The sequence below is a fragment of the Anopheles gambiae genome, chromosome 2 (assembly GCF_943734735.2).
Source record: "Anopheles gambiae chromosome 2, idAnoGambNW_F1_1, whole genome shotgun sequence".
Taxonomy (NCBI): Eukaryota; Metazoa; Arthropoda; class Insecta; order Diptera; family Culicidae; genus Anopheles; species Anopheles gambiae.
Genome location: NC_064601.1, coordinates 78,418,886 through 78,446,763, shown reverse-complemented (window position 1 = coordinate 78,446,763; position 27,878 = coordinate 78,418,886). Strand labels below are relative to the sequence as shown.

Genomic DNA, 27,878 nt, shown 5'->3' with positions numbered 1-27,878 from the left:
TCCGGCGTCCGACAACGGGCGATCTCTTGAGACAGCGCTGTTCATTCGTGAAGCAACCGTCGTGAGCGCCACTTGTGCGAGTGCGAGTGTGGAACGCGACGTCCGTACGCAGCAGTGTCGTAGTGTTTTGTTGTTTTGTTTGTTTGCGCTTGTGTGTGCTTGGAAAGATAATGCAGCATCAGCAGCAGCAACTTATTTGTGCTCACTAAACCGCTTGTCAACAGGAACGCATTTTCAAGATTTATCTTAAACGCATACCTTTTGGTGGTGGATGGTCGCCAGAAATATTACGAAAGGCCGGTGAAGCTTTACCGTGTAACTGAGGGCTCAAATAAACAAGCCCTCTACCTAGTGACAGTGGTTGCTGCCCGTGCCGGTTTGGGCAGTCTGGCGTGTGCGTTGGTGTGGTGTAAATACCGTTGGAAATGTCTTATTGATGAAGCAGCCTACCATGTAAGCCGGGGGGCAAACCAAATATGAATACAAAATAAGCGAAAGCATATTTGACGAGCACACGAAAGGTGAAAAGCACACGCTGGGGTAGAGGAATAGTGCATTCTACACTTAAGCTTTATCCACTATCAGCAACAGTGACAAAAAGTGCAGCCAATGAATGTGTGCATTTCGGTGGGTAAAATATTGTGCATTGTTGTTTAGAAGCAGTGTGTGTTGAGCAAGTGTTCATACGTCAGTGCGTGTCAAACGCCGTACTAGAAAGAAGGATTGTGAAACGAAACGATTCGGCTGTCGTGAATAGTGGTTTCGAGGGCAGGGAAGATTGAATTGGTTTTCAGTGTTATCAAGATGCTGGATCCAAGCAGGAAGAAACGGCCAGGGTAAGCAAACTTTTACTCTCTTCCGACTGTGCTAAGCGTGTGCTGTTATGGTTGACCTCTAGGTAATGGACTCAGTCGAGATTAAAACTTTTATCTTTGGTTGTTGTTAGGTTGTTAATTTAAAGAAAATGTTTAGAATGCCTAGACGAGATATGTTTAAAAAAAATTGTCTAAATATCAGTTTTTTAATTAAATTCAATATATTTCTAAAAATGGTTCCATACCAATATGGGTTTTTTGGACCGTTAGGTGGTAATGTAAGTAAAAGTGCATTTTTGGATAAAGATATGAAGGTTAAATTATGCATTGCTTTGAAAAATTTTCGTGTTTACCATCGAAGTTTACCATGACAAGAAATACACCATGCAGAATTCTGAAATTTGTTTTGATTTGTAGGCAATTTAATATGTGTGAGGATGCGTGACGAGACAATTAAAGGTGTAGTAAGTTTGATTTTGGATACGGTTGCCATGTAATATCTTTGAACTCGCGCTGACTAGGGTTAAAACATCGTTAAGGAAGGTCATCGTTTTTCCGAAATAGCTGGATACTGTTTCGAAGCGGACTTTCGACACTTGATCGTCTAGGCGATCATAGAAACCTTTAGGAAGTTCCCCTTACTGGAACCGTTGGAGTTTAGAGGCCTTACCTTGGCTAGGAGGACATAACTAAACTCTTTACATGATAAGTCGATAGATGTAGGATCGGCATAGTCCATCGATCGGCAAAGTGCGGCTCTTTGATATGGCAACTCTTAGCATTTCGTTTATTTTATAGAACTTTCACTCATTTTAGCTTTTGGTTTCACAATTTGGCTCTTCACGTGAAATTATACGATCATTATTGTAGAATTTGACTCTTCAGGTCAATATGTTTGACGACCGCAGGCATAGTACTATCCAGCCAGTCCAAACGAATCTGACTTGCCATAGTCGGAGTTGGTTTTATTTATACTCAAAAGAAGTTATGGATTTCGTACATTTGGCTCCGGGTAGTATGTTTGAAAGTGATTGTTTTCAATATGCTGGTTAAGTTTGTCTTTTGTTGACAAAAACAATGGTTCTGGTCACTAAGTTCCTGTTTTGGGGTTTAATGTATATACTGTTCCTGCTTATCGTTATGATGTATAAACAGTTCCGCGAATAAACAGATAATTGCGAAGTGTTGGTCAATTTTTACCTACGCTGCGCTTTTGGCAGTAATTTGCTATGCGTTCTCTGTTTACCTACTTTGCTATAAGTGTATCTCAAATGTCTTTGTATAGATGGTGTGGTCTGAATTCTTCCTGGTGTGTTGCTATGGTGTGATTTGCTGAGTATTATAACACATTGATATAATGTGTTACAATTGTGTGATTTGGCTTTGCAAGATGTGTTGAAATGTATCTATACTTTGTAGCCTGTATTTTAAAGTTCTATATAGCAGATATGCTACACAAGCTCTATAAATGTACACTATTTACATTAAGAAGCCTAGGCAAACAACTTTATTTGACATTAGAATTGTTAATGTGAACATGAAGTTGTTATGTAAGCGATCGGCGATTGAAAGACAGTTACGATAGAAAACTAGGAACGTATGTCGAAATTATAAGTTAATTTAGAAATGCTGTTTTTCTGCTATTGAATAGTATGCTATTGAATAGAATATGGTTGGTTTGTATAATCAATAACATCGCAGAAGATAAAATAAAAAAAAATAACAAGATTGAGAAAAGTTGGGTGAATAGGCGTTTGGCAGATTTTATATGATTAAACATAAAACTCTTGTACACAAATAAGAGGGTGGGGGACTGGCGGAAGATGAATCTCCTGAACAAGCATAATTTGCATTCCACATTCCGAGAACTCAACGCAGTATCATAACATGATAACACAGAATCCAATAAATAATCACACACGCGAGTATACCAGACAAAACTTCGCCCTTGATAATCGTTTCAGGCGAAGCGCATTACTCAACACAATCCTTCGCCAAGGGTGCAATGCGGCAAAGGGCCTGTCGGTAACTGCAACTGGAACTTTCATCGACACCCCCACGCTCTATTCAACAATGAACCCGGGTAGATGAGACGCAGTTGATAACGGTTGCACCACCAATTCCCATACTCCAAAACATGCTTTGTTACAGTTTCACGTGGCCCGAGCTCGGTAGACGTACCGCGTGCGTGGTGGTTCTACCAGTAATGCTATAATTGCTTCAATCAAATCAACCACTTTTTGTCTCGTTTAATGTGATATCAGTGCTCAAGTTTAGGTGAGCGGAATGAGGATGCAAAATGCAATAGCGAGCTTGAACGTGTGTATGTGAGTGTGTGTGTGTGTGTGTGTGTGTGTGTGTGTGTGTGTGTGTGTGTGTGTGTGTATAAGATGCTTTATAATTAGATGAGTACCGCTGCGTGTCGGTATGCCGCAAATTAGTTGCCAACTTTAGCCACTCATGTCGCTATCCAGGCCGTTGTGTCGCTTCTAGCCGCGATGGTGAGGCTTTTGCATACGGTAAATCACGTCCCGATTCCTCGTAATTTATGAGAGGATCCCCGGATTTCCAAACGTTGGACGCATCTCCGGGATTTACTGGAATCGTGCACGGAGTTAATGATCAAAACTCAACAGACGGCCTTTTGAAAAGATCTTTCATTGCTGATTGCGGTAATTCACTATAGCAAGTAGCGGGGTGAAGAGCATTGTTCAAGCAATGATGAAGTGTCATCAGAGCAATTGTACAGCTTGTGCAACTTGATGGCCCTTTTGACCTTTTCCGAGGTTATAGTTTTTCAATTAGCACCGTCTGTCTGAAGTCACTGAAGTTGGAAGGGGTTTCAGTATTGCAACATGCTAATTACTGGTCAGCTTTACTTCATAAAGAACCAATTTCTTGGAAAAAGCAGCAAGACAAATGATGGGATACTTTCGCCTGTACCTTGCAATATCAGGAAATGGTAATCCGAGCTGATAGGCGGAAAGAACCTAATCGAATGGTGAATGAGAGTGGCGGCCGCAAGATTAGTGTGACGCACGAGAAGAACAAGTTACAGACAAAAAAAAAATAGACAGAGAAAAGGGAAGGCAAAAAACCCCAACCCTCGGAATGTCAGTTGCGTAAAGAAATTGACTGGTGTACGCCTTCTGAATCATTAAACAGTAATTATCTTTTTTTTTTGGTTTTCTGCTTTGGACGTTCACTTTATTCTCGCTTTCCCTTTTAGTTCTAGCGACTGGCCGGCACAGGATTGTGCGAGTCCATCCAGGGTCCATCAGTGTCCGCGGGGATCATTAATCCATTGTTTTACCCGACGATAACTTTTGGCCAGTTTCGTCCACCCTCGAGAGCAGAAAGGGAGGGAGAGGACAGGACAGTTTAAGCCGTAATCTAAATGGCGCGTAAAAGACACACGTCTCCTCGCGGATCGGACGCTTTTGGGACGGAGCGAATGTTTAATGCGAACACGATTGAAAGCTTACCGTTCCTGTCCCTTCAGTTTCTTGTTCTGCATAGGTACGAGTTTTGATTAAACCCTCATCTGCATTTGTCTCATTTTTTTGTTGGTGAATTCAGGAAAATGGTAACAGTTTTCGGCAGTAAAAGGAAAACAGTTCAAGTTAAACGGCGAACGACCTGCTGCTTGCTGAATCGGAACGGATTTATGGAGTGAAAATGAGATTTATTTTTAATTATCCACCGAAGTTTTCCTTTATGCATCGGTTAGCTCACGTTTCTATCGCGTCTAGTCGATCTGGTTTTATGAATGGTTGGACTATTTTTCACATTTTCCCGTTGCGTATGCTTTGCGAGTGGTGTGTAAGCTATGTGTGTCAAATTATACCTGCAAGCTGCAGAAATAGAGTAAATAAACATTGGAAAAAAGCAAAAAAATGTTCAATCAATCCTTTTTACATCCTTCTACTGCTGACGCTGCACAAAAGTTTTATTACATCCCCCTTTTAAAGCCAAACTCTTCGATCAACGTCAACCAGCACAAGATGCCACACACTTGCCGAAACGCAAAACACCATCCGGACATTGAGATTGGCACCGAGAATTGATTGGATCGCTAGTCGAGCCCAGTAGAGAGATGTGGAAACGAAAATCACTTAACCGGATTAAATTGCGCCCTTTACTACGCAACCCAAAAGCTTCGCCCGGCTGCACCAGAGTGCCTGGCACCCGGCCGAGTTTAATAAAAAAAAAGCTTTGTAAAAGCACACGCTTCTGTGTGTGTGTGCTTGTACGCACGGTTCCCCAGTGTAGGGGAGGGGATTTACGGCATTAGGATGGGTGGTGGTATGAACATTTTGTGAATCATAAAAATGCGTTTGTGCTGTTGTGCTGTGGGGTCACCGTGGCTTTAGGAGCGGGAATGGAGAGCGGAGGAGAAAAAGAGTACAATGTATGGAACACAACGGCTGCATGAGGCGGCATAAACCCTTGCAAATGTATTAATTTGTTAAGTGAAGCAAAGTTTGTGGATGTAGAGTATGGGTTTTTCTGCGGACATGCCCTGTAAATCAATCACAAGTGGATGGGTCCAAGCGTGGTCGAGTTTAATAAGAGAGCCGTTGCAGATTTGTGGACGTTGCTTTAATATCCAAAGCAGTCCTTAAGTTTTTTTGAAAATGGAAGTTTTATTTTTATTTATTTTTATTACTTTTGCAGACAACTTTGGAACTGACAAGCTGAGAAGATACTTTGAGAAGATATTTAAAAAATATTCTTTCCCAAAACATTTCTTCCTTGCACTTACCTTACCGTGGATATGCTCAGTTAAACTTTAATATCATAATTATCGTAAAGTCGTTCATAATTCAGCGTATTAAAAACATGTAAATTCAAAGATCGTTCAAGTAATGTTTGAAACCAAGTACTAATTACATATGAATATTTCACACCAACAGCAAGACCGTGTGTTTACCGTTGCTGATTAACAAAACTAGGCCAATCTTTCATAATTATATTGTTACTACACTGTGCTACTATTTCCGACGTACCATATCGACAACTTTCCCAAACACTTGATTGATAAGCCGGTTTGTGGCATAATGTGCACACGGTACACGATAAACGCTACAAATGGAATGTTATTTTCACATAATTTGCATGTACCATAAGAAACAATCAAACATACACGGGTCCGCAAAGACTCGCAACGCGAACCCATCGCCGTGCGTGTGCGTCTAATCGTTCATCATTCCGCGTGACGTTTGGCGTTGATAGCAATAAAAGCGGTTTGCATAATACTGTTTACCACGCTAATGGTGGCCGGAATCAGTACGTGGCCAAATTAATTGTCATTGTCATCATTGTCGAACCGCGAGCAGGCACCCTATCCCTGCGTCCCTAACGCATCGGTGTGCGGTTTTGACGGTATGGCAATCGCGGCAGGGTGTCCCCGTATTTCAGACCCTTTGCTACGTTCCTGCCTTGCCCGGGAAGGGGGTAAATGATTGCATTATGAACCTAGGCCGCGAGTTGACCACACGGCATAATAAGCACTTTCATCTAGCAGCGTAGTTAATTTTTAATCATTTTCCACACCTCCCGCTAAACGTACGAATGGAATGGAACTTTATTCTTCTAGCTGTCTGGGCAAAGCGAATGTTCGTGAGAGCGACCCACGCAACAACAAAAACCCTCTCCACCTTACAGGGGGCCCTTCAAGTTTAAAGTTCACCAAATCAATATAAAAAACCCTGTCCGTAGTGTACGCTTCTGCTGCCACCGCAAATCATGGTGGGGCTTAGCGCACTTGAGCTTGAACCTTGGACCCGCGCGAGGAATCCACTCGAACTAGGAGAGAGATGTGAAGCCAAAGAAAGCAAAAAAGCAAAACATGGAAATCTATAGCCATGGTTTTAATAGTTCTACAGCTACACCTCGACTGCTGATGCACGGTCACAGTCACAGTTGGGTGGATGAAACCTTCGACGCCAGTAATAAATTTGTTACATTAGCCCCGTTTGGTTGAGCGATCTATTTGTTGCTATTTTCTTTGCGTGTAGCGTTCCTTCCTTTCTTCCGGGCTCACCACCATGCCCTTTCAGGTTTAGGGTGGGCAGCGTTCGCTGGGTAACCGCACTACTCGGCCCGAAACGGAAAGTACACCCACCGAACCGGTTTGCGCAATGACTTGGCGCTTAATCTTGGTTACCGAAATAGAACTTGCCCGAAACTTCATTTGATTGGGACGCGGCGGGAGTCTCCGTTGCTACAAAAACATTGACGAACAACACCTGAGGGAAGGCAATTAATTACACGTGGAAGGCTATTTTTGTCGAGTTTTGCCGATAGAAGTGGAGTCAAAAAGAATAAGAGGGGATAGAGGAATGTTAAGAAACGATGGTTTAGCTTTCTAAAGCGAACCAGCTTGAGTGCACTTTATGCCAAAGTTTGTTTTTGATAATGCAAAATATTGAGCTCTAATTTATAATTGCTTCCATAAATTACCATTATGGTTTCATTCCAACGCAAATAATAGCACTGTGATCGTTTCCGTTTCAAGGATGCATGCAATACCGTGATGCATTCCCAAGTCAACACAAAATATCGAATATGCTATTTTAATTGCGTATGTTAAAATCAATCAAACAAAATGACTCGGAGGAATATGCCACCCGACGAGATCACAATGACCTCCAGGTCAGGGTTCAGCCGTGAAAGGCTTCAATTCGCATATCGCGCTGGCAGCAAAGGAAGGTTTCCGGTTTGTGTAAAAAGCTTCCCACCATGTGCATGTTTGTGTTCCCTCCCTTCCGTTCGGTGCCTGCCGATTCTGCACGAGGATGATGTCCACTGCTAGCTCATCGCGATTGACGCACCATTGCCATCGGGCCCAAACACCCGCAATGCGCCAAGGTCAGTTACACGATAGGGGGTTGGGGCTTTCAGCAGCCTGCAACGGTGACAATTGAATCAGCATTCAGGTTTAGTGTCATTCGCCAAGCTCTCTGCCATCACTGCCATTGGGCGAGCCATCGAGCGGTACCGAACGGCCGGGAACAAAGGCACCGAAACGGCGTGAAATTTAATAAAGTTTATGAGTCTCTGGGGACGCTCGATGGGGATACATCGTCGAGCGGTGGACCCGGGCCCCGATACCATTTAAGGAGCAGATCGTGCGTAAACGAAACATTATAATCGCGCCATGCCGGAAGGAACACCACCATCGCTCAGCTGACAATGGGTCGATGCTATCGCGGCGATGGTCGATGGACCGTCGTCGTCGTCGACAGTCTGACGGGCTTTGGCCCACGGATGCGACCAAACCGTGCGACGAGTAGAATGATTGGCAAATGCCGTTGGTAATGCTGTAGGCTGTCGCTGTGTTGTTTCTTTCCTCCAAAAACCGGCCCTCGGTTGCGCCTCGGTCGTTGCTGTTTTGGATTCCGAACTTCCGGGCGTGTGTAGGCGTTAGGAACGCAGCATCGAACAACCGAAGCCTCAGGTGATAGAGTGAAAGTTTGGCCGTTATGTTTGCTACAAATTCAGCTGGTTTAAATTCGCCACAGTTGGGACGAGGAATTTGTGTTGGACTTAATTTAATATTTATTTTATTACCTGAAAGTATATTGCAACCTTTGCGTTACGGGTAAGAGCGCAAACAAAAGGCCTTCCGATAACATAGCGTGCACGGTGGTGGTTTGTTTTATGGAATTTTTATTTCCACTCAGATGGGCCAATGATTTTTACCTTTTCCGGTTGATAGACAGTGTATCTGTAGTATGGATTTTAGGCATTATAGCTTAGATTAAATATGCCTAATTTTTCACTGCAATTATTCATCTATTTTAACATCTTAAACATTATCTTGTCTAGTCTAGTATCCTAGTATTTTTCTTAATTAAACTCCTTCCTTTTCAAAGACCCATTGCATTTTTCGGATGATATTTGTTATTCTTCTTTGGCGTAACGTCCGACGCGGACATGCCGGCCTATACCGGCTATCGAGACTTAATTACTACACAGTTGGATAGTCAATCCTTGCTACGGGGAGACCATTGACCATGGACGTAACGTCCGACGCGGACATGCCGACCTAGTTATACAGGCTTTCGAGACATAATTACCACACAGTTGGATAGTAAATTCTTGCTACGGGGAGACCATGGATCATTCTAGGTTTGAAACAATGACGGGCATGATATTGAGTCGTACTAGTTAACGACTGTACCACGGGGCCGTCCCTTAAGATGATAGTATATAACTTAATTGTACATAGGTAACTATCCTCTTAGCTATGTGGTTTTTTCATTGATTTATTCCTTTAATTCATCCTGCTATCAGAGACTTACATTACAAATGTTTTAGATCTATAACGTGTGCATAATTTCTGATGAGATGGAACGACACCATCATATTAAATTACAAAACTCTAGAAGAAGGAATACATTCATGGTATGACTCGTCAAGGTAAACTGCGAGAGTAAGTTTACATTGAGTCCATAACAAGAAAAAAATCGTTAGATTCGAGTATAGTCGATCAGAAACCTGTCTTCAAATGAGAGCTAGGCCTTAAAATCCTACCATGTGCCTGATGTCTTGCTCGATAGCTGCCAAAGCGCGGGGTAAGTCATATATGTAGTCGTACAAAATGGAATGACGAAGGAGTCCACTAGGACTAAATTCACTTTAAGACTTCAACCAGAATGCCATAAATAATGGAGGATCGTTTGCATGAAAACGGTATTTATGTATATTAATTATTATTATTATTATCATTGTTATTTATTAGTTAATCTTCAACGAACCATATGACCTAATAAAGATGGGTAACAGTACAAAAAAAGACATAGCAGAATCAATCATTTTATCACAGCCACGGCAGAAGCTGGAAACGTTGTTTGAAGGACTGGGTTGAAACATTATAGTTCAAGAAATCCAACATGCGGAACATAGGGTCAGACCGACCAGTGCTGGAGCGAGGTTGAACAACCCGTCGAGTTTCTCTAGACCTTACTGGTCGGCATGGTGCTTAGATATCGAAGCTATGCAGCAAAGGCGATGACTCGATAAAGCCATTTAGCAGGCCAGTGTAAAGATCACTGTGCATTGCGTCTTCTAACCAAAAGAGCCTCAAGGCCTACAGGACAGTCTAGAAGACGGCGATCCTGCTAGGGAATCTCGCCTAGGGAATATTTTGAGAGCTTTCGTTGAATCGCCTTAAATCGGACAATTGAGGAAGCAGTAGTAGGGCTCCTGACTACGCACGAGTATTCCCAGACCGAGTGAATGATACTATTCAAGACAGCCTTAATCCACAAATTCATTAGATGTCCGGATATCCACACCAACTAGTTAGTCTCATCTGGCTTGTCATCGATATGCTTATAATTCAAACTTGAGTCTAGAAGAACGCCCAGGTCTTTGGCATAATTTTGTCGATTAAATGCCGCCTATGCCGTCTATGAAATAGGTAGCAGTAATAGGGCTCCTGCATTGACAAAAGGACACACATAAGTATTTCTCGATACAGATAGTCAGGCCATTGCGCTTGTACCACGGGAAGAAGGTAGGAGCATACAGCCACCCGTGTTGTTTGACGAAGTATTAGCTATTCATTAGGTAAGACTTAAGATATTGCGTGTGCGAGCAACGAAGCTTATGGAGTTTAGCAAGACGAGTTGCGTGTGTTAAAGAGTCGAATGCTACTTTCAGGTCTGTATAAATTGTGTATACTTGTGCTCCGGTATCAATTTTACTAGTATAATAGCTCACAAAGTGAACCAGAGTCTTGGTAATCGCCTTTTTGGCACGAATCCATGTTGATACAGGCTTATGTAGCTGCGGCATCCATATATAGAACTAGTTCGAAAACCTTGGCAATGGCACATAATGTCCCTGTGCACATAAACCATGCCCCTTTAGTTGATGACAGCCGTCCTGTCACCTTTTTTATAGGAACAATCCAAGATTTCTTTCATGTTATGGGAAAGTAGTGATTTGCAAGTTCTGGCATACATAAAATTCAAACTGCATCAGGTGCTGAATTCGTTCAAGACTCCAAGACTATCATGGAGTTTTTGACAATCAGCTTAGCAAAAGACTGGCAAAAAAATTTAAAGTTCACGAAAAAGTTCACCTTTGTGAAGTATAGAGAATAAAATAAGCAAAGCTTATTACTACTGAATAATCAATGTAAATTAAATAAGCAAAGCCAAATTATCAAAAATAAATTACTTTTATCTAATGTATTTACGCTAAATAGTAATAACTCAATGTGTAAATACATTCATTTCATTCCTATTTTTAATCAAAAAGCGCTTTACAATGAAATGTTGAAGTAAGCTGCCATAAGATGTTATTTATTTATTTATTTATTTATTTATTTATTTTTTATATCCTGCTCTTACTGTAAACTTCCTTTAATACTTACAAACATGTATTGATATTTTACACTGATTAATTATTTGTCATAAACAAAATATTATTATTGTGTACATCACATTTTTTACTGTAAATACGTCACTAGGAAAGAAGTTTTCAGCTAGTATCTTTTATACCAATATGCTATCTGACAATTTATATTGGAATGGATAGCAAGCAAGAATTTACACGAACGACCCGTACCGTGTCACCGTAGCAAGGACCCGGTGCTATCTGGTTGCGTGGTTCTTATACGTGTATGCTTGTTTGGGCCAGTATTGTATTACACATCCGTAAAAAATAAACAAGTCACTGACATGTAGTAGGAACATTTTTGGAGGCCAACAATTGCATGACATACCATAATATCTGCACCCTACCGGAAGAAAATGAAAACGCATACCTCAGCATCACTACGACGAAATAAGAAGAAATCAGCACTCCGTACCATGGTATTTACGTCAATTAGAGCTAAATCATTCAATTGCGGAGAATTATTTATTGATCGATCGCTCCCAGGCTCCCTTATTTGCCTACCGTCGAGAGTGTTTGTCTTGCCTGGGACTGGTCTACTAGCCTTTTAGCTTCAAGGTTAGCAAGGGGTAGTAAGACACTCCCACACAAAAAAGGTCCATGAATGGCTGCACATGGGTACGCGGGTCCAGTTCTTCTAGGTTGGAACCCATCCTGTAGTATAACCTGTAGAATCGTTATGCAGATTCGTTCTAGTGTAGCATGCCACACGCTCCCTCAGCAAGACAGTTGGTGTAGAGTGACGTACGAGTTTGTGGTTGCACTTGGCGCGTGCAAGATTATTGGGGCGCCTTTTTCGTTCGCCCCAGTACTGCGTAGTGGTGAATTAATTTCAACCGAATAGACGTCAGAGCAGACCAGGTGGGCGGACCGACAACCGTCGTGTGCGCACTATCCGTTCCTTAAGGAAGTGCGAACCGTTTGGTATCAGATCTGTTTGGTGTACTACAAACATACACACACAGGCGTCTTGTAAGAGTGTCACGTGTCGGCTTAGTAGGCGCGGGAACGCGCGTGTCCATTTGTCATAAGCAGTAGCGCACAAAAAAGGGCACACCGTGCGATATGGAGGTGAAAAAAGCGATAATAGTAACGACATCTCTCATCTATTACTCTCATCTTCTCTTGCCGCCACCCATAGTCACGACCGAGGAGGGGGAGTAGTGGTAGCAGGAAGGTGGGACCCGTACGGGGAAGCTCGGAAAATCCATAAGCTCCGTGCTCACATGGCGCTAATGCGGTACTTCCTGATCGTGTGTCATCTGCTCGTGTCATCGGCAGCCTCCTTAGCTCGGGTAGCGACGGGGTTCCGTTGCAGTTTGGGGGTGCCGCTTCCGGAGCTCGTGACAGATGGCACGCTATGCTGATGGCACGGTTCCAGGTATTTTCTGACACTGTTGCTTCCTCGAATCACCGGCACCATAAATAACGGATATCGAGGAATAACTAATGCCACCACGGGGCAATCAATTGGATTTAATTGCCGCTTCCCGGGCAACATCCCCACTCTGACGTTGCCGTTGAGATGTCGGTCGGTTGACAGTGGAAGGCTCGGTGCAGCTCGGTGTGCTGCACCGGTGGTCATGGCGACACGGCCGTTCGTTCGGCAACGTGGGCGCACGTTTTGGCGCGATTTATCGAACAGCTTCAACAGTATGCCGCTTCTGCCGATCGGAATTTGTAAACAAATGTTGTTCCACTCGAGAACGGGTAAAGTGTTCTTTTTTAATCCTCCCTGTCCGATGGGGAGGAGGTGGGATTTTCTACTCAGATTTCACGAAGTGCAATGCTAACACGTGACCGCGAAACCGGGCGGTGGTGGAGAAAGGCGGTAGGGCGATTTAACTGCCTTTTAAAACGTTGATTAGCTGGGATGGGCAACCGGGATGAGGTTGCGGTTTCGAGATCAATGCTTTTTTGTTCAACTTGTGTTGTGACGGAAACGGGAAGGGAGCGAGGGATAAAATGCGCCACCGCTTAATAAACCATTTTTCATCTTTTCGATCCGACCGAACGTGAGTTGTGCTTTTGTTTCGGTGTATGTATGTGTGCGCTTAAATTGTTTTAAAATCGTTATGGTAATATTTATAAGAGCCTTTACCTTTGGGACAGTCTCCCGTTGTGGTTGTCCTTGTCTTGCAAAGCATACAGATGCTGGACGAAGGTAAATGCGCTTATCATCGAGCATGCTGATGCATCGCTTATCAACCTTGACTCATCAGCGTGCGCTGTGTGAATATGCCTAATGTGCATGTTTTGTTTGCCCCGCTCCATTGTTGCAATGCCGGGCCCTAATAGTGTGCACGGGACATTATTCGCGGGGCAAATGGGTCACCCAATAGGGTAGGGAGCGATAAGAGGGTGCTCGCTCACACATCATCATTTCATAATCCAATGTAGCCGAGCTATTTAAATTAGCCGCGGCTTATGTTCTTGAATCACGCACCACAAATGGACTTATTTGTGGTTCTTTTTGTTGTTGTTGTGTTTGTTGGCTGGCTTGTGAGGTGTGTTGTTGTTGTTGTTGTTGTTGTTGTTTGGCACAGTCAGCCCTTCGAGGTTCCGATTCGTGAGATAGCAATCTTAACAAATGATTGCGCCGTTAAACACCTTTGCTTTGGGATGACCGACTAGGGGACGAGGGTTTCGGTGCGATACGAGCGGGCACGGTTGGCCAGTTTGACGGCACGTTGGGTTTCTTCTTGGAGGTTGGTTCACTAATGGCAGCTAACTTTGTGGACCGTTGTTTGTGAGCGGAAGAGTTGCCCCGCATGGCCATGATATCCGGTCGAGAATGTTGTTTTCCCTTCTAAGTAGAGCTGATTAGGGCGACGATTGTGTGGAGTTTATATCGTCATAACTTTATTTCACACAGCTCCGTTTATGATTAGTGGCTCTCGTGTCTCGACCGGATTACTTCATCCCTACATTACGGCCTATCTTTTATCTAGTAGGTCTGGATTGAAATCCTGCCTACTATGACACGCAATGATGGATAGCTAGACAAATTAGTACGATGAATTCCGGTACCGATTTACATAAGCGCGCAACTCTCTAGCCGGGAGCAAAGATAAGAGCACTATTACAGCACACCTGTTGCCATTTGAACTTATTCCACCTGGCTATAACGTGGAGATAGGGATGGTGGTTGTACTTTGCTTCTTCAATCCATTCTCGCTGTGCCTGCCACGGAATAGAACATGTTTTATTCATCTCTCTAACGCTAACCGACTGGGCCAGGGTGTGCGATTCCGATAGTCGTTGATTATTATCATCAGGCAGTCGGTTCACCACACTACTGGTGACCCAATCGTTTCTCGTTGCACATCGTGCGCCCTCTTGCCCTTTCGCGGCGTTCGGGGGGCGTTAATGAGGATGAGAGTGAAAAGTTCCCCCAGCGGTGCAACGGGCCCGATTGAACCGGGCTTTTTCTTGCCATATGCACGACCGTCTGCCATATGCACATCTGGGCTTAACGACCAGGCCGTAAAAACCTGTTCGTTCGCTGGTCGAGGCGCTTTCGTTTTCTATTGCTTCCCTCCGGTGCCTCCTACCGGGCGAGTTCGAGTAAGAGAAGATAATGAAAATCGTGGCTTAATAACTGGGTGTAGCGGAACCATGCCTTAGATTTGAGTGCGTGTAAGGGCATGTGGTTTGGAGTCGCTGCCAACCTACACTTCACATTGCTTTGACACGTTTTGGAATGCTACGTACGCTTTATTTAGTGAATTGAAAATTAGATCCCTTAGAAATGGTTGATTCTTTGCTATTGTTTACATCTGTTAGAACAGGGGCCTCCAAACTTTTCAGCTCGCGGGCCGCATTGCTTTAAAAATAACTATATTGAGAGCCATTTGACGCTACCTTTAAATGATGAGTGAACGTTTAAATCTCGTTTTTACAACAAAATACTAACGATACTAATACAGTTTCGTGTTACTAAAGCTTGATTTTTGTCTGAGAAAAGTAAAAAAATACATTTTTATTTGAATAAGTCATAATAACGTAATATTTATATTAACTCTGGCAAAGTCATCGTGGACCGCATTATAAGCTCTTGAGGGCCACATGCGGCCCGCGGGCCGTAGTTTGGAGACCCCTGCGTTAGAATATTGTTAGATATTATAGATTTGGGATTAATTAGCAGGAAAAATTTACTACAGTTGATGATGATAAATTATAAATTCATCTGATTTATTAATTAATCATTCTAAATTGAATAAATTTATTGAAAAAAAATGAAATAAAACGGTACAAGTACAAAATGCACTTACCGGATGCAACAACAATATGTCATCCAAGCGACTATTGCAGCCGGCTTAGAATTTGAAATGGCGGGTTTGTTATCCTGCATTGGGTTCAACTGAAGAATTGAAGTTTGTGTACGTTATTTGTAAAAAAAACATAATTTCACCCTTTTTAAGGAATTGATTTTGTTGATAGCAAAGTAAAAAATATAAAATAAATGACAAACACGGCCTAGGTATGAACAAAAATATCGTATTATGTCCAATTCATACAACAACGAAGCCCACAGTGCAGTACTAGTGGTTCCGGATCAGATTGGATTCACAAGCTCGAACAGCTCGAGCAGTTTGAAATAGCTGCTCGAAAAGTTCGTTCAAAATATAACGCTTCCAATTTTTTATTGAATATTTCAAGAGGAATGCAAAAAATTTGTTAGCTTTTTAGTCAACCAAAGATTGTATCAAACTACATCTTGACTATCATGTGAAAATAAAATGGTGGAATGTATTCATGCTATAGTGATGGACGCTTCTCATCTGTCAAAATTGTACGTCGGTGGATCCCCACCTGCAATCGAATAATGATATCACCTCTTCCACGTGCATGTTGTTCCAGTCGTACAACACACACGTCAGAAAAATATAAACATTCGCCCTAGCTTAATTTCATTGTTTTGTGTGTGTGTTTTGTGTTTGCGTTCCCAGTTTGAATGTTGTGAATTAGAGTGTTTTAGATTTAGTTGCTAGCTATCTTCGATACATTCCCGTGCCAAAACCGTCGCACACGCTTAGCGCAGCAAAGTGTTTCCTCCTCAGCTAGCTCGTGATACTCAACGCAATGGAGTCCTGTTGTTAACTTTCCCTCCCAACTCGCCCCCCTAGCAATGGTACGGTGTCGGTGTGGAGCACCAGTACGGCCGGAATCGATACGGTACTCGCAACTACGCTCGGGACGGCGGTAACACCAAAAACCTTCAGCACTGGCCAGCTGCATCAGACGGGCCTTAGCCATCAGCCGAACGGAACCGGAAACGGCAACGGAGTCGTCCATCACCACCCGAACGTCGGCAACGGGACGGGACTGAATCACGCGCACCTTCACATCGGCAGCATCGGCAACAGCCACAGTGGAAGCATCGGCAACAACAGCACCCACAGTCTTACACCGCACGGCGGCCACGGCGGCGCTTCCAGTTGGAACAACCGAACCAGTATTTGCAGCACGCACAACAAGGTAAGGCCCAGTGCTAAATGCTCTTCCTCCGCTTTGAACCTGTTTCTGCTTCTGCCGTAGTTTGTATTTTGTGTTTTTTTTTTCGCCTAACCGCCACCGGATGACGCATTTGCTGTGGTAGGTTCCGCTGAGGCCGTGTATGGGCCACTTTTACGGTCGCTTCGTGATCGTGATCATTCATCGAAATGTAAATATTTACCTGGTTGTAACAGTTACGTGTTTGCCGATTGTGCTCACTAGCTCGCGACCGGTCCCGGCTTGGAGTGGAATGGATGGTTAAGCGACGCTATTTGGGTTGCTTGTTGGTTGATAAATTATAAAATGTTTTTTTAACCATTCATGCTGCTAGCTGGATGTTTTATGTTACTTTCAATTGTGTACAGCTGTTTTATCAAATATTTTGTGAAAATGCTGCATGCGAGCAGTATTCATAATTTTTAGAGAATTCCGACATTTATCACTTTTCTCAATACAGTGTGATAAAAAGCACAACTAATGTGCTATAATAAATCTTCATGATGAAGTGGTTGAGCCGCGGTTATGCTCTTTCAACCACACAAAACCACACGCACACACATCGCTACCGCCAGTCCATAGCAGGTGGCAACTTGACCGTATGTCCGTGACCGTGGGTGTGTTGAAGGATGTTTCACTCTAAACTGTAAAAGAAACGAATACAAAAAAACCAGCCCGTCTTTCATAACATTCCCAGCACAGCATGGGTGGAAATGGGTTTGGAATTTCCCCAGGGTGCAGAGGTTTGTTTTTTTTTTTTTTGTGGGACGTGTGGAACACATCAGCCAGCCAGCCAGCTAAAGGGCAGGTCAGTAAAGCGTGCACTCCGAGTGAAAGCAGACGGCAATTTATCGGTGGAAAGAGCGCTTCACTTTTCACACGCGAAACCAAATTCGTTGCATAGAGGAGTGTAACCCCTCGCGAGTATTAGTTGTGAGCAGCATATCGGCAGTGTTGCACTGATCGTGATTGCCCTTTCGCGATCGCGTTTAAGCCACAGAGCTGTGTGCGTGCATCTTGATATCGAGGCAGCAAACACTTCGGTCGGCCGAGTTTTCCGAGCGGTAGTGGGGCAATAGTGCAATCAAGCTAGGGAACAAACTATCATCATAGGAGCACGTGAGTTTGCGAATTCACTCTCGCAAACGATCGCCAGGTTCCTCGCTGCTGTGTGCCGTGAATGTACTCCGTCATCATCATCATCATCATCATCAGGTCGATTCGCGTCCACTGACTTCTCATGTAGCATAAAGCGGGCACAAACAGCCAGCCAGACACATGATATTCTATTCTTTGGGTTCGGTTACCGTTGGGGTGATTGAGGGTTCAGTATGTTAGTTGGTTAGTTGGCGTAGTTCGTTCGGGGTTGCTCTAGCGACGCGACATCGTCAGTCACACAGTGGGCCGTGCGTGCTCGTTGCCAAATAAGCGCACTAGGGACGACAACAACAACAGAGAGTACGGTGTTTTATTAGACGGTCGAAACCTTGAACCGTTCGCAGGGACGATGGAATATTAATATTAGAGTGTTAGTGTGTGTTCGTTTGGTTGTTTGTGTTGTGTAGTGCATGCCAGACTTGGCGGCATTGATTAGATATTGATTGCGGAAACTTATTGCTTCGGAATTAGTTCGGAACAGTCTTATCAATATCATCTAACATACACGACCACATAGGCGCTTAGTGGATTCGAATTTTAAAACTACGACGTATGCTGTGTACTATTTGCAAAGTCAACAATCCGCATGTTAGTGAGGCAGATACGATGAAAAGTGCATTATTGTGCTGTTGTATTAGATGGTGATAGGAGAGAAACACTTTCGCTGTCCTATGTGAGCATTGTGAGGGCGAGTCTTGCCTGGCGAGAGGCTTACGATCAAGCGGAGGCAATGTTGTTCATTGTTATCTCCAGTCGCGATTAGCCAGTAAAATGATAAGAAAGTAAAACAATCTCTAATAGCCCGTAGTGTCGATGGTCGTTATAATTCCAATTAAATCGTTTCGAAACGATAGCCAAATTTAGTTCTGTTTGAACGGGCTTATCTATGCTGCATAGCGACTCTTTGTATGAGTAATGTTACCCTTTTCCTATGGTAAAACGCCTCTAGTACGTCGAATTATGAACCAGAATCGTTACCAATGGTAGTTCAAACCCTGGCAAATCATTTACTGTTGGCAGCCAACAAATACCAAACAGCATACGTGTGTGACCCCGAACCAACTGTTCGTTCAATCATCTCTCTTGTACGCCATGGAGGAATGTGCGAATGTCGACTCGCCTGAACTGTGAACCAAACGGTCTGGAGTTGCTTCTACCTTTTTTGTCTCCTTTTCCTGTGGAAACGAACGCGCTAGGGAAAATGTTCACAAAAAAAACCACTCACACACACACAAAGAACATCTTGGCCACGGATGTCCGTTAGGGTGACCGTTAGATGGTGGAACATTAAGTGGTAATAGTACACCACTCGCCCCGCTGCAAAGGAATGTTTTGGGTGATATTTTTGTCAACGGCGAGTGTTTGCGTTTAGCCGCTGCCGTTTTGTTGTTTGTAAGGTGTGGGTGGGCAGCGGTCTAAAGGTGACAAACCAAACAGCTCTCCACCTAACACAGCTCATTCACACATCGAACCCATTAAGAGTGGACACAAGCGCAGGCGTCGTTGTGAGAAATCGTGAACGTTGATCGCATTTCACCGCGAGTAGAATTTGTGCACGGGGCGGCTGTGTTGGTGATGGCGATGACGATGAGCTCGATCTGCTGCTGTGTGTTGCTGCACATCTTCCCCGCGCATGAGAGAGCATTTCCACCGCCACCTCTGCCGCCATCCGAGTGCTGTTGAGTGAAAGATCGCCATTCTCACGTGCACGTCGATGGGGCTCGTAAATGAGCGCGCGAACGAACAACTGCTGCAGCGCACAGCAATGACAATTCAATTGTTTCACTGTGCGGTATGATTGTTTTTTTTTTTAGCTTGAAATTTGACCCTTTTTTGTATCAACTAGACTAAAGAACTGAAGGTGAAAACGGTTGCAAAGATTTTAAATGCACTTTGCAAGATTGCATCAAGCTTCTCCGGAACACGGCACGTGCGGTGATTGTGACGCGTTGTGGTAGAGCGCAGCTCGAGCCGCAGTTTGGTCTGTGTGTGAGCAGCGCAATCGGTGTGAGAAAATCTAGTGTGCTGCGGGGCGCTCTCGCGCGAAATTCAAATACCGACACTTTTTGCTCCTGCGCTCGAGAGCGCGCGATCTCATCGCGCGCGCACCCGCCTTGGCCGGCGAAACAACAATGCATTTACATCCGAGCTGCTCACAATCGAACCTCTGCCTGAACTCGCCACTCTATCGCAACTTCAACCATCCGGCCACGGCGACACCGGCCACAGCGCTCAGGGTTAGTCCACAGCCGGTACCGAAGGTACGTACCAGTCGGTCGCACTCGTCGTCGTCCGCGCTCGGTGGCGGCGGTGGTTTCGGCGGTGCATCCGGCGTTGGAGACTTCTGGACCGGTGGCAGTGCGCATCCGAACAGCTGCAGTGTCAACACGGGACTGCTCAGTGGTCTCGGTGCAGCGGGCGCCAGCTTTCACGGGGGCGCTGCGTCATCACTCTTCGCCCAGGAAGCGTTTGTAAGCGACCGAAAAGCAAATTGTTTCCCACCCTCTTCCCACTCTACATTAACCTTTGCTTTTCTGTTTTTTAAAGCTACTTTTAGATTGGAATAATTAATAGTATTTTGTTTGTATTGCTTTTTTCCATTTGATAGCGACGATCCAACCTAAGCACAATGTCACAAACCGGCGATGATCTGCACACACCCAACTACCTGTCCTGGCGAAAGCTACAGCTGAGCCGTGCGAAACTAAAAGCTTCCAGTAAAACATCTGCCCTGCTGTCTGGATTTGCCATGGTAAGTAAGAGACGGTATCAAACGGGCACTCCGCACCAATAGTTTGCTTCCCCCGCATTCGCTTAGAGTCGTCAGCCTCTCCTATTCTTCATCCACGCATTCTTGGGGGTCATTGTCAGTGTCAGTGTCGTTCAACGGCATTTGGGATACAATCTGTGTTGCGGTATTGCACTGGGGGCAGGTCTCGCAAGCAGGGACACCGGCCGGCGGGCCTGGTCGGTCTGCTTCAGTTGAGTGTTCAGTAGAAAAGCCGCGCGCCACGCCAGGTTGCTGCGGATGGTTCCGTTTATTTTAAAAATAGTTTAATCCTAGCCATCCAAATTTTTATTCAACCTCGTAGAACACACACACACACACCTCCCGACGGGCAGGCAGGTTGTTTTGATATTTCGTGCCGGACGGAGGGGGGCAGAAGCTGCTGTGCGGTACCAATTTGCATTGCCAACAAAAAACATACACGGACACGGCTCAACGCATTTCTGCTTTCCGCTGCCCCCGAACTCACTCTGCTGCGCTTCCGTGTTACGCACTCTGTGCTGTGCGGGGTGTGTGTGTGTGTATCTAATACGGCACCAACAAGTGACCAACACAATTTACAAGCGATCATAAACTTTGTGACCGGTTGGGTGAACGGTTTCGGATGCGGTTTTTTTCTTGTATTTTCTTTTCTGTGTAACGGTTACGGGGCGTGTGTTACCAACATACAACACGGGGACGACCATTAGTATCCCACCCAATGGGCCCAACTACCACGGCGGGAAACATTCCACTGCTCAGAAACTATAACAAATCGTCGTTACCACCGCGCGCACATGCCCGCACAAGATGATTATGATTAACGAGCTTCTTTTCTTTGCGGATATGTAACCTTCCATTTGGAAAGATGGGCGTCCGAAAAATTCCAATCTCATTCACGACGCGTGCGGTGACCTCGTGGAGAAATAAACTTAATTTTCACATGTCCGTGTTGATGTGAAAACATATGGCATGAATTTTGTTATTAGCGCCCACGTGCCTCTGTAGTGCGTTAGGTTTTAGGAAGGAATTGTTATGTTTATCGCACGAAATCGTTGCAATTACATTGTTTCGTGCACGTTGAAAAACTGTTTCCACTAATCGAACTATTACTTCTCGCTCCTTTTTCACAGGTCGCTATGGTAGAGGTGCAGCTGGATGAAAATACCAAAGTGCCATCGGCAATGCTGATAGCGTTCGCCGTGTGCACCACGCTCCTGGTGGCGGTGCACATGCTGGCGCTCATGATCAGCACCTGCATCTTGCCCAACATCGAGACGGTGTGCAACCTGCACAGCATCTCGCTCGTACACGAATCGCCCCACGAGCGGCTGCACTGGTACATCGAGACGGCGTGGGCCTTCTCTACCCTGCTCGGCCTAATCCTCTTTCTGCTCGAGATCGCCATCCTGTGTTGGGTGAAGTTTTACGATCTCAACACGACGGCCGCCTGGTCGGCCTGCATAGTGCTCATTCCAGTGCTGGTGATCTTCGTGGCGTTCGCGCTCCACTTTTACCGCTCGCTGATGATGCACAAGTACGAGGTGACCGTGTCCGGCATTCGGGAGTTGGAGATACTCAAGGAGCAGATGGAGCAGGACCATTTCGATCAGCAGCAGCACCATCACGGGATACTGCACCCGTCCGGGCTGCAGATCGTGTGATGCATAGCCATCGACTTCCATCACCACTTTTATATTTTTACAAATTACACCAACTGTGATTTCATGCTTCAACATAAACCTTAATTGTGAACCTCGATTGGATAGGATCTGGTTTGTTTGTTTGATTTTTTGTTTGTCTCTATTCCTTTCCTCTAACTGTTTCCTTTGTAGTAGGTCCCTCATTCCCACAGTACCTCCCTATCCGCGATAGCTTCTAGTGATGAGAAATTATGTCTAGCTAGTGTAATAATCGATTTATTTTATCCTTCCCTTTCGCACCCAACATAACTGTATCACACACAAAAAAGACATCGAGTAGAGGAGAGAGAAAAACTATTGTTACTTACCCTTTAACGATCACGTGTAGACAACTAATTTAATTGCTAACGAGAAATGTATGACGAGCATGTGAACCGTTGCCAGACAGATTTATGCAAATAAATCACAAATTATAATCGAATTGATCGTGCGATTGAAGCAATTGTTATGCTTCAATACAGTTAAGCATTATTGAACGAAGAAAAGAAATGCGTTAGTTGATTGAAGCGACAACACAGACGATTGTATTCACATCAACATTCCCGACGTGATGCAGAAAATAAAGTGAATGAAATCGTATCGTTGGATTGTTTTTAATTTTAAACATCGATAATCGAAACATGATTCAAGTTGGTTGTGTTGTAATTTGAAACAAATCTGGTAAGTAATGCAGGGATATCTCAATATTAGGGTTTTCCCAAGATTTTTTAAAAGTTTCTCCAACATTTTTGAATCAGTTTCACAGCTAATTGTTTGCTTAGCGGTTATGTGGGACGCATTCAAAATTTACAAAACCTATCAAATATGCCATTGAGCGTAACTAAAAAAATATTCTTTTGGTATTGGTATTGAAATTGAGCATATTCATAAAAAAAGGACAAAATCAGATACACATAAAAAGAATATACAGTGAAGCGCCGTATATCAGGGTACCTTTTATCCGGCTTTCCGTTTATCCGTGTTGTTGAGAAATGACAAAGGTGACATTGCGTTATGAGGATGATATTTGAAAAAGCGATTATAGAAGCACATTGTAACAAAAGCACTATAATGCATGGCAAATTTCAAATATTTTCATTGGAAAACCGTGAAGTTAATAAAAACTGGGTTATTTTTATCAAAAAATAAGATATTTTTCCAAAACTTAATCAGGAGTTGGTGATAAAATATATCATTTGACTCAATATCCGTGTTATTCGCTTATCCGGGCGAGGTCAAGTCCCGATAAACTCGGATAAACGGCGCTCCACTGTACATCAATTTTGTTTTATTTTCTCAATAGACTTGTTTCGAAACATACCTATTACTATTTGCTTAGAAGACAAACTTATTTTTGCACTGTTTTGAGTGATTTTAGCATCATGCACATTGTTTTTTTTTATTAAATCCATTAATTAAATATAACGTTAAACATGTATATTTCCTTCTCAATATCATATCAGACTCTGACGATTTAAGTATTTTTTAAATAAATTTTGATTCGGCTGTTTATTTAAATACTCTGTAAATATCAAGTATGGATGAATTCAAATACTTCTAATGTAGCTATTGTTATGCCTTTTTTATTTTGAAAAAATCATAGATATGTTTTAAACAGAAATTTAACTGTAATTTTTATAATTTTCTTGAGAAATCTAACGGTAAAACGACTCTTTTTCAAAATATTTCACACAGCCCACCCTACTTGGGGCGGATGGGAACGATAGTTCCGTTTTGTTCGGCAACGTCACTCTTCCGTCAAAAAAAAAGGTAAACAACAGCAGACAGTGATTTCCGATGAAAACACTTTTGGCGGCGGTCGGTAAAATAAAGGAAAGTAAAAACAACTTTAATAATGGACGAGAACTCAACAAGTGAAAATAATACGACACCACGGTTAGAAGCCGCAAACTCTAACGATAGCGATATAGAGATTTTGGAAACAAGCGTGCCCGTAGTTAGTATTGATCTCGACAATGACGAAGTTAATGGTTCGCAGGTGGACGCTCCACTGGTAGCGATTCGCTTCAGAAACAAAGAATTGTTTGAAAAGCTACAAAGAGCCGTTTCCAGTGCATTAGAAGCGGTGTTTCAAGAGCATCTACCAAACGAGTCGATAAACATTGCGCAGGGAAAGGATGGCTGCTCCCTGGAGGCTCAGGAGAAGGGCGCTTCGGAGACCGACCGCTGGTTCGTTATCGATTCCACACCCATGAAGAACAAAAAGAACGATGGTCAGATACCGAGCTACAAGAAATCGATGAACAAAGTGTTCGATGGACAGACGCCACCGTCCGCTTCCGGTTCGCTCTCGAAGCGACCGAAAGGTAAACAAACCTGCTGGAACTGTGAGGGCGATCATGCGCTGAAGGATTGCAAGCAGCCGCGCAACTATACGCGTATCCGGCAGAAGAAGGAAGAGTTCCAGCGAAAGAGTGACCGCTATCACGCCGACCTGGAGCAGAAGTACGGCCATTTCAGGCCCGGCGCTTTGAGCGAAGGTTTGCGCGGTGCACTCGGACTCGGCTCGCGCGATCTGCCACTGCACGTGTACCGGATGCGCATGTTTGGCTATCCGCCGGGTTGGCTCGAGGACGCAAAGATTACCCATTCCGGGCTGCAGCTGTTCGGATCGAACGGCGACGCAGTGCAGCACTCGGACGAGAGTGACGGCGAGGTGGACAATGTACGCATGAAGTATGATGTGCGGAAAATAATAGAGTATCCCGGATTTAACGAGCCACCGCCGGAGGGAATGTTTGACGACTGGAAGTACTATAAAGTGCCGCCCTATACGGAGGAACTGGGGCGCGATAACATGATCCGGCAGCTGGAGGGCACGTTGGTTGGAGGCTATCGGCGCAAGAAGCTTAAGATGTCCAACGAACCAGATGCGGAAACTAACGACGATCCCACTGTAAATAGGGAAGTAGTGGATATGGACGCGATGGAGTGTAGTCCTCCGCCGCCGGAAGCAGCCAAGTCGAATGAGCTAGAGGATGGAGAGCTGTCGTCTGATACTGAGTTAAATAACGCGACCTCAGCAGTTGATGATAGTGTAATTCTGGTCGAGACTCCCGTGGAAGTGATCTCATTGGATGTAAGTACACAAAACAGACAGAGTATTGGTGGCTGAGCAAAACAGTACACACCTAATATTCGTATTAATTTTATCGTTTTACTTTTCCAGGATACGCCTTTGGTCGTGCCTGAACCCGCTCCACCATCCCCCACTTTGGCTGATCTGCAGGCAAAACAGAAGCAACTGGAAGATCAGTTGGCCAACAATGTTACGATGACGGAAGAATCTTCATTTGTGAGTGATATTTTGCTTGCCGAGAATCTAGCTGCTGACCAGTCCATGGAAGAATCGCCTTCCCCATCGTCCCTTCCGCCAGCACCGGCCGATACTGTACCGACACAGCCCGCAGAACAGCTGGCCAACTGTACGGTTTTGTCAGAAGATTGTTCGTTTATGAACGACATTCTGCTGGCCGAAAAGCTGGCAGCCGAACAGTCCCTACAGGTACCATCCACATCAACGGCTCCTTGCTTTATCGAACCACCGCGACCTCCATCTCCACCGAAAACGAACACGCTTGACGAGTGTGTGCCATCGGAACGGCCGCCCGAACCGGAAACGTTCGATCTCGGCGAAATAGCCATGAACAAAGTGCCCTACATTGACGAACCCGCCAGCATGGGACTGAAGCGAATGTCACTCGGAACGCCAATACTGAAAGCGTTCACGCCGTACGATACGTTGCCAAGTGGGGAAGCTTTTTCGAAGGGCGTTAGCGACGTGATACACTTTGAGAATCTTCCCGACTCGACGGGAAAATATGAACAGATGAAGTCCCTTCTGTCGGAAGTGCGCCAGAAGATGAACAAACATCTGCGCGAAATGGACGATGGACGATAGGTGGGGAGGGAGAGAGAGAGAGAGAGAGCGAGGAATGAACGCAGAGCAAGCAGTGTTTGTAACTAGACTAGAACTATAAGAACTAGACTAGGCTAGATCTACTTTCGAAGAAGAATTAGAATTATCGAAATGAACTCGAGCGATTCAGTGTGTTGCAAATATCTCAATACCAGCTAATGGTTTCTGATTAAAAAAACACACATGCAGAATATGACCAACACTAAACTCACCGAGAATTAATTGAAATAAATGAGTTCAAAAAGAAGGATCGCTTCTTGACAAAAAAAAGCTTAAGCGAATTACTAGGGAATTTTATACTGACGACGCTCGTTGTTTAGAAGCATACGGTCGAGGGAAGATGACACAATCAACGCAATGACTGAATCTACGGTTACAATGTACATACGTCCATTAAGTTAAGATTAACCTAGCTGATTGAAACCGTTTGGGTTAAATTAACGGGTGCGTAGAAGCACGTAGATTTTGATTTCATTTGCTCACGAATGCATTTTGTCATCAATCATATTTGAATTAAAAAAAAAAGATGAATAAAATTCGAACTTGAAGTACAAATGAATATAAGTAGTTTTTTCTTAAGAATAATATTAATATTATTAGTTTTTTGAAAGGTTTGTAAAATGCATACACAATCAATTTTGTTTATTCGTTTTATTGCTTGTGCCTTGTACAAATAAGTGCAAACAATAAATGGTATAGCTGTGGTAGGAAAGTTCGGAGATGAAAAGCTAAACGTAGGTAACGAATTATCTTTGCCTAAACGGGGTCTCCTGTATGGTCCGCTCAGAGAAGATATAGAATAAACAGTCAATAAATTGTTACATTTGTAAATTAATAAATAAATTAAACACTCTTGAGCTGGATTGAGCATAACTTACACGCTTTGTGTGTTTAATGTGTTTTGTATTTGGTGCTAAAGTAATTGACACAACACCAACAAAGAAACATATCTCCATGTTATGTCTTTGCCTTTTATGTCTTATTTTATAGGACCAAACTGCCGAAAATAGGAACAAAAATAGTGTTTGCGTTTTCACAAATATCTCTAAAACATACATTTAAATCGGCAAATAAAAAATAGCAAAACATAATACGATAGTTTATCGTTCAAAATAATTTCCCTGGTACATTTACTCTAGTTGTTACGATTTTTGAACAGTTTTATGTATAAATTTTAGTGTAACTTTTGGATCAATTTCGCGAACATATTGTCAGTCTTGATTCTTCATGTTTGGCTTATTCTACAGGCTTCTTGGTGATGTTCCGGATAGGAACCGATCTCATCTGATTTTAAAGGAGCCCGCAAGCCCGCGTATCCTGAATTTCCGCCATAGGATCTTTCTTCATAATCAACCTTCCACTTTAAAGTAAGCCAATCATGAAACCATGCTGGTCCTGGAAGCAATCATGAACCCATAATTTTGTGTTTTGGTACTGTATGCTTTTATTTAACAAAATAACTTTAGTAAACTAACACATTAAAAATTGTACACATATAAAAAGACGATACGCGGTAGAAAACACGTCCTGCTACGATGGCACCCGAAATGGAAGAGAGCCGATCTCTCTCGCTTTGCCGCCGCGCGAAGTACCGACGAACCCTTCGG

General features: G+C 43.8%; 2 protein-coding genes across 4 annotated transcripts; both read left to right on the top strand.

Annotated features, from left to right (window-relative positions):
• Positions 1–38: 38 nt before the first annotated feature.
• LOC1274753 (calcium release-activated calcium channel protein 1) lies at positions 39–22,931 on the top strand. 3 transcript variants are annotated; one of them, XM_061643409.1, is made up of 4 exons: positions 39–836; positions 16,358–16,709; positions 20,491–20,634; positions 21,783–22,931. In XM_061643409.1, the coding sequence occupies exons 1-4, from the start codon at positions 805–807 to the stop codon at positions 22,311–22,313; spliced, it is 1,059 nt and encodes a 352-aa protein (XP_061499393.1). In that variant the 5' UTR covers positions 39–804; the 3' UTR covers positions 22,314–22,931. The 3 variants fall into 3 exon arrangements, with proteins under 3 accessions (XP_061499393.1, XP_061499395.1, XP_061499396.1); XM_061643411.1 differs by lacking the exons at positions 39–836; positions 16,358–16,709 and adding exons at positions 17,146–18,182; positions 19,729–20,353; XM_061643412.1 differs by lacking the exons at positions 39–836; positions 16,358–16,709 and adding exons at positions 17,146–18,182; positions 19,697–20,353.
• Positions 22,932–24,090: 1,159 nt separating this feature from the next.
• Positions 24,091–26,830, top strand: LOC1274752 (zinc finger CCHC domain-containing protein 8 homolog). The gene is made up of 2 exons (XM_313944.5): positions 24,091–25,431; positions 25,522–26,830. The coding sequence occupies exons 1-2, from the start codon at positions 24,187–24,189 to the stop codon at positions 26,251–26,253; spliced, it is 1,977 nt and encodes a 658-aa protein (XP_313944.5). The 5' UTR covers positions 24,091–24,186; the 3' UTR covers positions 26,254–26,830.
• Positions 26,831–27,878: the final 1,048 nt, after the last annotated feature.